Raw genomic sequence first — 13,727 nt, 5'->3', positions numbered from 1 at the left:
AATAGATATTGTGATTTGACTAATTTGGATTTGTAACTCACTCCACTTGTCCTGAAATCGTTTCTTTTAAGAACATGACCCCTATTTTGTGTGAACATTTGCTGAGTTACAGGTGTCAATTGTCTTAAAAAGATGCAAGATAGTTTCCTATCAGCAGCTACTAAACTATTTGAGAGAGAGATAAATATAGGAAGATTATAAGAGTATCTACTTTTTGCCTCCACTGTGTAGAAACTGATGAAAGTAAAACTTAAATAGAGTTATCTGCTTTGATTTGGAGAGGGAACTTACTTTGAGATAAATTCAAAATGTTTCCCATAATGAGACATTTCATAGACATGGTTGCACACAACAGAGAAATGATGCCTACCTAGGTATAAAATTTCATATCAAGAAAAATATCACTAGAATGTCTAGTAGTTCAACAGAGTATTGATTAAGCATACCATCAATAAATTAAGCAATCTATCAAGAAATTCAGAAGCACATATTGAAACATGAAATAGATTCTGGCAAGAATCACTTGTTCTTTCCCTACTTCTCAAAAGCAAAGAAAGAGAAAAACAACAAACAAAAAATTCAAACTCACATAAAAAGAGAATTAATTTTAGTCAACCTAATTAGCCACATGCAAGTAACTCTAAAATTGACTGTTTTTAGTTGCCTTGTTTGATGTAGAATGTGCGGATGATTATGGAATTATTGAATAATTATTTTCACACTGGTTACATATCTGAAGTGATTCATTTCCATAATTCAACCAAATTTAAGGATGTATACTTACCCTGTACTAGAAGAAAAACAAGAAGACAGGAGAGAATATAACAAGTATTCTTACTGGACTGAGTTACTCTCTCATGAACTCATCTAACATTGAGAGTTAATTATTTCAAACTAGCCAGTGCTAAAAAATCGTGATTGTAATTGTACTTACCAGTATTACTATCAATGGAAGAAAATAATTACATGACAAAAATCATACTTAACCATGAGAGGTGTCTGAGATTCATAATGAAATATATATATTTTCTTAGTGTTTGTTGGAAGCATGCAAGGCATGCCTCTCTTTTGTGGGGTTAAATTCATAAAAATCAAATATAGATTGAACTTTCAGCGTCAAAGACCTACATTGAAATATTTGGGGCATTAAACCCCTGCTTTAAGTAGTAGTAGAAATAGGTTTATTATACCATAGGTACCTAGACGCTTTATTTGCATTGCTTTAAATGTCACTCTATTATTTTAAAAATTAAGACCATAGTTAATTAGTATGATATTCATAACTTAGTATCCACTTTGGTAAATATTTTGCAAATACTTTTTAGTGTTATTGCATTTAAAATATTATTATGTTAGGGAGATTAGGAACATGAGGTATGGGAAGGATTGAATGCTAAGGTGAGTGTTATACCTACTGATGCTTCATGAAAATAGTTTAAGAAGGTCAGATATTTTATCACACTAAAACTATAGTAAGCCCTAATTGATTCACTTTCATATGTTTAAAATTTACTATATTTTTAAATAATGGAATTTAGTGGTTTGGATGTAAGGTAATTATAAATCTTGAAATCACATTATGGAAACAAATTGTTTCTCAGCAGTAGTTAAATTGACAATGTTTTCATTTTTATTGTAGGAGTTAACAGGGTTAACTTAGTTGACAATAAAAGATAGCAAGGCAATTTGACAAACAAATGAGTAGATGAGAAATGATACTAAAATTATTAGATTATACAAAAGATGCTTACTGTAAAGAGCACAATTATACTCTTATTGAGAGTCAAATTTATTATAAAGCAAGTGAATTAATGGTTAACTATTCTGTTATTCTTCCTAAAATATTTTGAATAGTACTAAATTAGAAGTGCTAGCAATGAAATCTTGTTTGGTTGTCATTTTATATTTGATGAATAAATTGAAATTACTTTATTCTTTCTGAGACCATCAATAAAATCATTTTGTTTTAATATAAAAATTTAACTAGGGAATCAGTTCCCACCTTTCTTAGTTATCTTGTGACATGAGAATGGCCATTTCTTAAAAGTCAGATTTACTGAATTATGTGCCACTGGAGTTTAAGTTAAAAGTAAAATCTTAACAATATCTGGCTAAGAAGTCACTGGCTATTTACTAATTTATTTGTCATTCATACCCATTGAATGACTATTTCTAGTCATTGCCAAAACTTATAGTCATGATAAACTTGATTAACAGGAAAAGAGTGACTACTAGCATTCAGATATAAGCCAATACAGGCAATTTTACATACCTTGTTCTCTGAACTGTACAATATCAAGATTTTTTATAGGTTTTGACAAATGGCATAAATTGGATAAAATACAAATTAGGAATGGGGGCTTCATTTACTGTATATAAGAGGGAATATATGTTGTTATTTATATCATTTAACTATATAAGTATTATATAATATGCAAATATATAGATAAAACCTGTGTTATTTGTATATGTACATGATTTCAGGGCTGACCAATTAGGGATCTCATCCATGAGGAGAGCATTTCTTTCACTCTTTGCATTTCTTGGTTTCCTGTAGTTCTTTGAATGTGTTTGTGGAGGAAATTCCCCCTTCACTTTTAGCAAGTCTACTGTACTTTTTCAGACCAAGTTTTGGAAGCCATACTTCTGTGGTATTATGAGAGAAGTAAGGAGTAGGGTTTGGCATGTGTTGGAGGGAAAAACCAAAGGGTGTAAATGATGCATTTATATTTTGATATAAAACTTTTAAAAAGCAAAATTGTATAAATGAATTTGTTTTCCACTAGGTTTTTAGTTCATGTAACTTCCATGTTGCATTGTTATTTCAGTGTTATATTTTTAATGGAACACATACAGACTTAAATATTCTTGGATTACAAAATATTAACCATGTGGTACTAAATCACATAAAATAATAGGGAAATGAGAGGGAATTATGATTATTGGGTTTTTTTTGGTTTTTAGAGACAGGGTTTCTCTGTATTGTTTTGGAGCCTGTCCTGGAACTTGCTCAGTAGACCAGCCTGGTCTCGAATTCACAGAGATCCTCCTGCCTCTGCCTCCCGAATGCTGGGATTACAGGTGTGCGTCACCAAAGCCTGGCTTATGATTATTGTTTTAAGGTGTGATTTATTTGTAGTGTGTAGGCCTGTGTGTGTTTATGTGGGCCTAAGAATTCTGGAGCAGGTGTGTTCATGAGCCACCTCATATGGGTGCTAAGATCTGGACTCAGATCCTCTACAAGAGCCACACTCACTCTAACCAATGAACTATGTCTACAGACCCCTGACCAATTATCCAAATCAATTTTCTGAGCCAGTTATTTGGGGCACATGTTTTCTACCACATGCATGCATACACACACAGACACACACATGCATGCACACACACACACATACACACATCTATGCATATAAAATATGTTCAGCTTTTTTTTATTTTCTATATGTATACATGAATTTAAAATATAGTATATTCTGTAGGTCAAAACAAGAGCTATTGTTTAAGTTTATACATTTTGTGTGCTTTGTTTTATATTTTTATCTTTAACAATACATGAGTGTGTAAGGCCCTCAAATTCATCTTTTTCAAGGACTTAGTTGTATATTGAAAGCTTTTAGCAAGTAGTTCTCATTCTAAACCACTCTTTCATTGTTCAATCAACTGAATTCAACTTTATTAATGTCAAAACTGATGTAAAATCTGTGAAGAAGTCCCTCAAATACATATCAGTGTTAATCACCAATGATCTCTATATTGCTGACATTCATTAATGCATGTGTCTTTTCAGGGACCTGCCATGTATTTCTATTCCGCTGAACTATGGGAAATGTTACTGTGTTTGTTCTCTTGGGGCTTTCTGCAAACCAAAACATTGAAGTACTTTGCTTTGTAATATTTCTAGTCTGCTACATGGCTATTTGGATGGGCAATGTACTTGTAATAATCTCTATCACATTCACTCAGCTTATTAACCAACCTATGTATTTCTTCCTCAATTACTTGTCACTTTCTGATCTTTGTTACACATCCACAGTGACACCCAAACTCTTGACTGATTTACTGGCAGAGAGGAAGATCATTTCTTATAATAACTGCATGGTACAGCTCTTTGTTCTTCATTTTCTTGGAGCCATTGAGATCTTCATTCTCACAGCAATGGCCTATGATCGCTATGTGGCTATCTGTAGACCTCTGCACTACACTATCATTATGAGCAAACAGAGATGCAATGAAATCCTTGCAGTTTGTTGCACTGGAGGATTTCTGCACTCAGCTAGTCAGTCCCTTCTCATTACCTTTTTGTCCTTTTGTGATAACAATGAGATAGATCACTATTTTTGTGATGTGTACCCTTTACTGAAATTGGCTTGCACTGAAACACATAGAATTGGTCTCTTTGTCATTGTTGATTCTGGACTAATTGCTTTGGTAACATTTGTAATTTTAATGATCTCTTATTGTCTGATATTACACACCATTAGAGTTTACCCTGCAGAAAGCCGTTCCAAAGCTCTTTCTACGTGTAGTTCCCATATAACCATTATGGTCTTGTTTTTTGTACCTGTACTCTTCATTTACATCAGACAAAATACAACATTCCCAGAAGACAAAGTGTTTGCTCTTTTCTACACTATCATAGCTCCTATGTTCAACCCTCTGATCTATACACTGAGAAACGCCGACATGAAGAATGCCATAAAGAAAATATGGTATCATCAAATATCTTTGTAAAAGAAGAATGTTCCATGTAAGACATGAAAAATGAGTACATGTGAATATTGAACCTTTCTACAACCATCTTGTTCCTGTCCTTGTTTCGGTTCATGTCTATGTAAACCATATGTTGATTTTATGAATTCTTATTCTTCTATGGCCTGTCATTTCCCTGCGGCTTTATTCTCTCAGCCATCATATACTGACTAGCTTAAAAAAGATAACTTGCAAGGTTTTGTTTATTCTGTATATTGGTCTTCCTCATTGCCATTATGTATCCACAATCACAGTCTAGAACACTAATTACTACAACTGCTGCTTCATTTGTTTTCTTTAATAGAGTCACAGGGCCCCAACATGTCCAGGAAATTATATTACTTCAACAACATAGATATTATATTCTCCTATAAAAGCATAAATTTTATAGATAAAGACATTGCATGAAAGGACTATGAATAAAATGTCAGGAATCAAAGATTCTGTAAATATGTTTTCATGTAATAATGACATAAACAGCTTTTTATTTATATAACTATATAGACAAATAAAGAAACATTATAATGTATTGGTGAATGTTTATTAATTATACAACTCTGGTTATCCATAAATATCATCTCTGATTTTGTGCATTGAATTTTCACTAAGCCATTATAGTTTCATGTTGAAAAAAATCAAAGTCATGGTTCATGTTAGTCTTCTGGGGTCAAGTTTGAAACCTATTGTGAAATGGTTGACCTAAATAAAAGTGGTAATGTGTTTTTATTTTCTCTTCTCTTTTCTTTTCCCTATCATTTCTGAAAGTTAAAGGTCAAGATTTCTCTAGAACTATTTTCCTTTGCTTACAGAGGGGTTCCTTCTCAACGTGTGTTGATATTGCCATTTTTTCTGAAAACATTCCCAGGGCTTTTTGTGTTCAAAATTTCCTTTGATATAGTATACTCAGCCATGTTGTACTGGGTTTAACCTACATAGTTGCATTTTTAATTAGTTATCTCTTTGTAGTTCTATCTTCAAATAGGTATTGCTATACATAATAGTATGAGAGAGTGATTGGAATATGTATCTGCTTTCAAATGACCTTCACTGTGATAGAGAATAACCAAACTTAATACTTCATAAGATAATGATGATGAATAAGATGTTCCTTAAGTTTCATGCATTGTACTAGTAATATAAACATTGTTGGGAGGAAAAGTATTTCTACGTCCAGAATGACTGCTTCTGCAAGAACAAATTCTGCCCCTTATATTCTGGATGATTTCTAGAATTCTGAAACTGCAACAAAAGTGGTCAGTATTGTCAATAAAGACTACAACATGCTGGACATTCTATGTAGATATGATTTATCATACAAGAAATTTATACTAAAATATTTGGTATTATATAATTTGAGAACTTCTTAGGTTTTATAAAACTTGTAAATTATTAAATAATGAGCACTTTGAAACAATGTTATGTAAAAGATATGAATATATAGACATTTAAGAATACAAATACAATTAATTAATTGTATTCAGAATTTTCTATAAAAGAACAGAAAACCAATGGGAGGAATTTTATCAGACATTTAAAATGCAATACTAATTGAAATTAAAAAATATGTAAATTTCAAGTAAACGTAGTAACATTTATTAATCTAAGTAAATAATATAGAAACATCTGCATTTTTAAAGGATCAAAATTCTTAGGAATTAAGAATGACAGAGAGATGCTTACGCCAGTTAATTTTCATATGAAAAAAATTAACCAGAAAAATTTAACCATCAGAAAATAAAACTTCTAATGATGATAGATTATAATTGGAGAAGATATCATAAGCTTACAAGTAAATGTCATAAATGATAGAAAATTTGTACATTTTTTGGAAGACATTACAGGAAACATGGAAAAATGAGAAATTTGTATTATAGAAAAGTAACTTCCTTTCCAATTGGTTTACAGATTCCATTCCAACTCTAATCAAATTCCTGAGCATATTATGCAATAAAAGAGAAATACCAAACATGCTTTAGGCATGTTTTCATGAATAAATAAAACAGGAATTGGCTGTGAAGAGTTTCAATAATTTAACTATTGTTTGAAATAATGTAATGTATAACCATGGTGAGATAGAAGTACTACTAAAAGAATCGTCCTTGAATGTATGCAGAGAAGAGAAATATCCTTATAGCATTAAACTACACACAAGTTTCTACAGAAGCACCAGCAAAAACAGAGGTCAGAATCAGCAGAACAGGAGAGTGATGGATCAGAGTAGCAGCTCACAGGTCTAGGTGATGTCACCTAGCAACAAAGTGTGATAGATAAAGTTCAGGGAGCCATGTAATGCAGTGATGACTCGTGGGCTTCAAAGACACCAGATCTGTTTCCCATTAGTGGCAATATAGTTTATCAAACTACATAAAGTCAGGCTGTAAGTGACTAAATGTTTGGATCTCTGGACTATGGTTAAACAGTTTGCTATTTGAATAAAACACTGTTCTGAGCTAATGTGAATCTGCCTTCTGTGAATGGGAAAACAGCTAAGAGATCAAATTTTTGGGTCATTTTAGAACACTGATATTGAGGATAATTATCTAAAATATCTATAGGAGGTAAATTTGTTTAACGATAGCACAGGTATTGAGAAATAATAAAATGAAAAATAAGCATTAATTTCCATATTTCTTCAATAACAAAAAGCAATGATAATTATCATGTACAGATTGTAAATGTCAGCATATATAGGATAATGTGTAAAGATTAACCATTGAATTTAATATTGAAATACATATTCCCCATGACTTTCTTTACAGTTTTGTCATTTATTATTTATCTTTAAAAGTATTTTGATAGTTCTATACATGAAAACTCTATTTCCAATATTTTAAATCCTCCCTCTTCCTTCTCCAGGCTTTGCCCCATACTCCTTTTCAAGCCCATGGCCTCATATGATTATTGTGGTTACACCCAAACACCCAAACCTAATAATAACATAGCAGGTACTAAAGGTTCTGTACTGCACACACACACGCACACACTTATATACATGCTCTGGGCAGCTGAGCATGGAAGAAATTATACAGAAAAAGACGTAAGTGTTCTCCAGGCCATAAAAAGTAGCATACTAGCTTCACAGACTTAGGCTAACCCTTAGCATTCTGTGTTACTTACTTCCACAGGGCCATGCTAGCCCCTTAAATCAAGGCTCCAGATTATCTTAACCACAAAGTTATCCTTAGCTTTCCGGCTAGTTTTCCTGTGTGAGAAACCAACCTTTATACAGAGCAGATTACCCAATTATCCCATGTTCCAAGTCAGCTCCTGTGACATGACACATGGGGGCCTGATCTAGCTCCTGGTCCACTACTGAGAATAAGGTCCCAGGCCCTGGTTGTTAAACCTGATAATATGCGTTTCCCCAGCAACTTGGATAAAGGCAGGAGATCCTTGATATTTGAAGTATTGCAATGTAAATATTCCTCTTGCCCATTGAACAACTGTTCTTGTATTTGTGCAAACCAAATTCATAGACTTTGTTCCTGTTTCCCTGTATCATAACTTTTTATTTCATGTCATTTGGCATTCAGTAGGCTTTTGTATGTCTTCAGAATTTATGTCAACACAGAGCACAGATTTGAGGCTTACTAGTATTGAGTGTTTGGCAGTCCTATGATTATATGCAGACACTTCGGAGTGTGACTCATTATTAACCTTTGGAAGAACTACTTTTGAAATTTCGAGAGGAATTAAATAATTTAAAGTTGAACATTAGCCCAATGTTCTTTTGGGATATGCCTCATGCCTCAGAAAAAGTAAGAGGATGCCTTGAGATCTACTCTCCCAGGTAATATACTTGACATATCTTGGAATTTAACCAGAGAATTTTACCTATATGTACCACCTCTAAAACCGCAATGGACAAACATCTTGAGAACAGAAACAGGAAAAATCTTCCCCATAATTCCAATGATGATTTTTTCAGGAGAGTATATTTTCTCTCAGAAAGGAGCAGGAATATCCTAGAGCCAGGAAACTTATGGATAGATGAATTAACAGGTAAGTAACATTATAATCATCCAGTTGTAAGTAAAAGCTACATCAAAAAGAAGTAATAGAATGACCCACACGTGTACAGTTTGAATCGTGTAAGTGTATGCACACCCATTTTATAAATTTATCTTCCTCTTCCTTCCATATTTTTGGAAACATTTTGCTTAATAATTTTCAAATGAATATATTTTCAAATGAAAAGAAGATATTAGATAAACAAACTGTTAATTTATACGGAAGAATAAAGAGATATAAGAAAAATGTATAGAATGTAATGGAATCTGTTCGAACAGGAATTTATTTTTTTCTCTTCTGCCTTTCCATATGGGATAAATACATAGATGATGGTGAAAGGAAATTGGAAAATATCATAAAAATTATAGAATTTCATACAGAGGAATGTGAATATTAATGAGGAGCACAATTGATCAACAGAATAACAGTGTGAAACTGGGTGGTGGCAGAGAATGTCTTTAATCCCGGAACTTGGGAAACAAAGGCAGATCTCTGCATTTCAGGCAAGCCTGATCTACAATTTGCGTTCTAGGCCATCAAGGGCTATACAGAAAACCTTGTATCTTGAAGCACCCTCCCCCCAAAAACAAGAACAAGAAGAAGTAGAAGAAGGAGGAGGAGGAAGAGGAGGAGAGAAAGAAGAAAAGAGTGAAAACTAAAATATTATTAAATTAATGAAGACTCAGAATTATCTGTAAGAGAATAATCCAAAGCTTTTGAGATAAAATTTCAATTTACCTTGACTCTATAAATTATTTTTATTAATTGTTTGAGAATGTCAGACAATGTTGTCTGATATTTTCTCCCTCAACTCCTCCACTGGCCACCTTCTCAACCCTCCAATCTTGTTCCACCCAACTTTGAGATAGGTTCTCAATTTTTTTCTCTTATTTCTGTATGCAATGGAATTTGTGTTTTTCTTAGATAGTCTTGACTTTGAGTCTTCTCTGGTGAATGGTTAAACTGTAAGTGGTGACATCACTAAAACAAAACATCTGACTTTCCCTGTCCTAGAAGCCATCAAATGTTAATAGCTCCTCAGCTAGTGGTTGGAGTTTGCATCCACTCTCCATTTTCCATGCTAGGATTTTGTCTAGTCAGAACTTTTGCAAGTCATGCATGCTGTCACGATCACTATGAGTTCATATGTGTCTCTGTCATGTTGTATCTGGAATCCACTGCTTTTTTTGATATTAGCTATTGTCTCTGGTTCTTCCAGCCTTTCTGCTGGTTATTGGCAAAGATCACTGATCATTAGGGTGAGATCTGAATGGCTATTTTAAGGTTCAGCAGTCTGAAGTATTTTGCTACCTCAACATTACCAGTGTATGTCTCTGTATTTATTCCCACCTACTGTAAGGAAAAGCTTCTCTCATGAGGGTTGTGAGATGCTCTGACACAGAGGATTAGTAACCTTGACTTTCTGAGTTGTGATAAAAGTAATTATAAAAATAAATAAGTAAACCAATAGGTGAAAGAAACAATATAAAAGTTAAAAGTTTAAATATGTAAAGCAGGAGCAGGTTTTCAGTATTCAGATATCAATAAACATGTTAAAGACTATTCTACAAATAGTCTTCAATAAGTATGTTCTGCATTATCAATATTATAATTTTTTTGAAAAGTAGAGAGATTTCTCAGGCTCTTGTAATATGAATGATATATTACACATAAAATACTTGAGATTGTATTCTGACAGAAAGGCAAAAAGTAAACACATATTAGTTTTTACCATTTTTCATGTCGGTATGATCAGCTGTTTTATCTAAATAATGATATCACTCATCTTAATATTAACTTTTCAGAGTAGTTTTTGTTAGTATCTGTGCACAAGCAATGTATATTTGTAGCTGAATAGGAAACAATAACTACTAGTACTTCTTCTCAACTGAATACTAGCTAATGGAAATTATACTAAAGAAGACTGGGTGACCATGAGGGAGGTTAATGATATTCTTGTCTGTGAAGATATGGCCTGTTCTTGCATCTGAATATCAAACATGTGCAATGAGATAGATACATCTACCATAGCAGCAAATTATGAAGGGCAGCAAGAATGTAAGGCATTGTAGTTTCCTGTATGAAGAACTGCCTTGAAGAATCACAGAAGAATGAACACTGACATTACATGTTAATGACAGTATTGGTGAAATCATAGAGGGATTGGAGGATATACAGATAGGACAATGTGACAGAGGCTAGGTAAACGTCTTAAGGATAGAAGAGAAAATAATGGGTTTTGCGGTTGAGTGCAATTGAAAGAACTAGGGTATTAGAATTTAAACAAAATGGAGACAGAGGCTAGGGTCCTCCTATATGATTTGCAGACTAGTGTAACAAAATCCAGGGTTATATTTATTATTATGAAGTCATTTCTATAAACTCAAAATTTTGAAATTCTGAACATTCATTTATTTAAACATTATTAAATTTCTGTTTTTTGTTTGTTCTAATCATGGATTTGGATACTGGTATTTCTGTGTCTTGTGGCAACACTTATTTGTCACATTATAGTTTAATGATTATTGTTTTTGAGCTATGAAATTAATAACAGCAGAACTGGTAAGCCTCACATGCTATGATGTTCTCTACCCTGCTTCTTATGGTATTCATAAGTACATGAAACTTTTGAGCCCATGTAGGGAATGGATTTTATACTTGTAATGCATTTCATGAAAACAATTTAATAAACACAATACATGTTCTATAAATATAGCAAAATATTAATTCTAAAACAAATGTATACTTTTTCCACTTTATCTGTCAATGCTAAGCTACCAATTGGGCAAATTACACTGTGATAAAGAGCTCTTGCCCCTAAATTCACGTTTTTATATGCTATAAAGAATAACAGCATATTTTTGTTTAAACTTTCCACTAGTATGACTTTTACTTTTACACACTTTTACTAAAATAATGTGTTTGAAATGATGATTTTTAAATGAAAATTTTTTCTATAGAATATGAGAATTACAAATACACACATATGTACAGAGAGAGAAATATGAGAGATTTTGTAAATGAATATAATTTTTATAGTATTTGCTATGACTTATACCATGATTAATAAATATTTTTAATCATCTGTCATTTGCTTTCAGCTAACTCTATTTAATCTTAATTATTTTGGAATATGGAAAGTACCAATAACATCACTGAATTTATACTGCTAGGACTTTCCCAGAACAAGAAAATTAAAATTCTATGTTTTCTGCTGTTCTTGTTTTGCTACACAGCTATTTTGGGAGGAAACCTGTTCATAATGATTTCTATAACACTTAGTCGACTAAATGAACAACCCATGTATTTCTTCCTTAATTGCCTTGCTTTGTCAGACCTGTGCTACACCTCCACAGTGACTCCCAAGCTTCTCACTGGCTTTCTCATGAAAAGAAACATGATTTCTTATGCCAGCTGCATGGCTCAGCTCTTCACCATGCACTTCTTTGGAGGAACTGAGATCCTCATCCTCACAGTGATGGCCTATGACCGCTATGTGGCCATCTGCAAGCCCCTGCACTACACCATCATCATGAACAGGGGGAGGTGCCATGCCATGGTGGCTGCTTGCTGTGTTGGTGCTTTCATCCATTCTTTTCTCCAGAGCTTCCTTGTTACGAGTCTTCCCTTCTGTGGCCCCAATGAGATGGATCACTATTTCTGTGATGTTTATCCTTTGCTGTCACTTGCCTGTACCAATACATACACAGTCGGATTTCTCGTGGTTGCAAATTCAGGCATGATGGGACTAGTGACCTTCATGGTCTTGATGTGGTCTTACTCTTTCATATTATACACCATCAGGGCTTACCCTGCAGAGAGCCGTGGGAAAGCTCTTTCTACATGCAGTTCCCATGTCACTGTTGTCATTTTGTTTTTTGTGCCTGTACTTTTCATTTATATTAGACCAGCTGCCTCTTATCCAGAAGATAAAGTGTTTGCTCTTTTCTACACAATCATAGCTCCCATGTTCAACCCTCTGATCTACACACTGAGAAACATGGAGATGAAGAATGCCCTGAGGAAAGTTTGGTGTCATAACATATTTTTTATTGGAATAAGGATGATAATATTCACTGCTAAATCAGAGCATGAGACAGCTAAAGCATGTTGCTCATTGTCTTTCTAAATCTTGAACCATTTGAATGTATGAAAGTCCATGTTTAATCAATACTCGTAAATAATGGTAACTTTCATGTGTGAATTGTAAATATCATCTCTTGCAAGATAATGATCAAGGATTACTAAGAAATGTAATATTAATATGCATTCCCTGTGACTCTTATTAATATATTTTTAAAATATCAAATTCAACATTACATGTTATAGTCTTAACTTCTGTGTCATATTTTCTGAAGAAGGTGAGATGTTTGTATGGAAGATCCTGATCCCTGTGTCAGTCTTTTTACAAACTGCAAGGAACCATACAGTTGGCTTGGCCTACCTTTCTTCAGAGCTATGTATCATATGTTCTTCAGGCTAGAGTCCATGGCTCCTGGGGCACACTGTGACTTTCAGTTCCTGACAGACCAATGCCATCTCTTAGGCAGCGAAGCGTTCAGGCCACTTTGTGTTTCTCTGTATGCTCCTTTTGTAGTCAAGGAAGCATGAAGACTTGACAGGACAGTTGTTCTTCATTATTAATCTTGTGTACTCTGTCTAGTTTGCAAACTACTAGAGCCTGGCAACCCAACTGTATCGTTTGTGTCAATTTCCTTTATATTCTATTTATGATAAAGGTATAAAAAATCTGATTGTTCTCAATAAAAATGACACATCCTCAATCTTGCTGCGACTCTTCCAACCCAAGTGTGCTTTCATTCGTCATGGTCAAAACAGGTGGCCTGCTAAGTAAGCACAGGCGCTTACACCAAACAAGGCATCAGAAGAAATTCTCTGTGTGGGAGGGCAAGAAAGTATGGACCTGACCTTGTCTGTACCCCCAATGTGAATGGCAAAATAAA

General features: G+C 33.6%; 2 protein-coding genes across 2 annotated transcripts; both read left to right on the top strand.

Moving 5' to 3' along the window:
• The first annotated feature begins 1,912 nt into the window (after nucleotides 1-1,912).
• Nucleotides 1,913-5,456, top strand: LOC101836160 (olfactory receptor 4P4-like). The gene has a single exon (XM_040745728.1). It carries the CDS (start codon nucleotides 3,823-3,825, stop codon nucleotides 4,732-4,734), a length of 912 nt encoding a protein of 303 aa, XP_040601662.1. The 5' UTR covers nucleotides 1,913-3,822; the 3' UTR covers nucleotides 4,735-5,456.
• Nucleotides 5,457-11,842: 6,386 nt separating this feature from the next.
• Nucleotides 11,843-13,527, top strand: LOC101836411 (olfactory receptor 4P4). Its single transcript, XM_005064583.2, has one exon. It carries the CDS (start codon nucleotides 11,897-11,899, stop codon nucleotides 12,890-12,892), a length of 996 nt encoding a protein of 331 aa, XP_005064640.1. The 5' UTR covers nucleotides 11,843-11,896; the 3' UTR covers nucleotides 12,893-13,527.
• Nucleotides 13,528-13,727: the final 200 nt, after the last annotated feature.

The sequence above is a fragment of the Mesocricetus auratus genome, unplaced genomic scaffold (genome assembly GCF_017639785.1).
Source record: "Mesocricetus auratus isolate SY011 unplaced genomic scaffold, BCM_Maur_2.0 Super-Scaffold_100004, whole genome shotgun sequence".
In the NCBI taxonomy this organism is placed as follows: domain Eukaryota; kingdom Metazoa; phylum Chordata; class Mammalia; order Rodentia; family Cricetidae; genus Mesocricetus; species Mesocricetus auratus.
The sequence above is the reverse complement of the archived record's forward strand: the minus strand, read 5'-3'. Positions and strand labels throughout refer to the sequence as shown.

Excerpts from the sequence above, each read along its gene's own strand:
- LOC101836160 (XM_040745728.1), top strand. The coding sequence starts at position 3,823 with ATGGGAAATGTTACTGTGTTTGTTCTCTTGGGGCTTTCTGCAAACCAA.
- LOC101836411 (XM_005064583.2), top strand. The coding sequence starts at position 11,897 with ATGGAAAGTACCAATAACATCACTGAATTTATACTGCTAGGACTTTCC.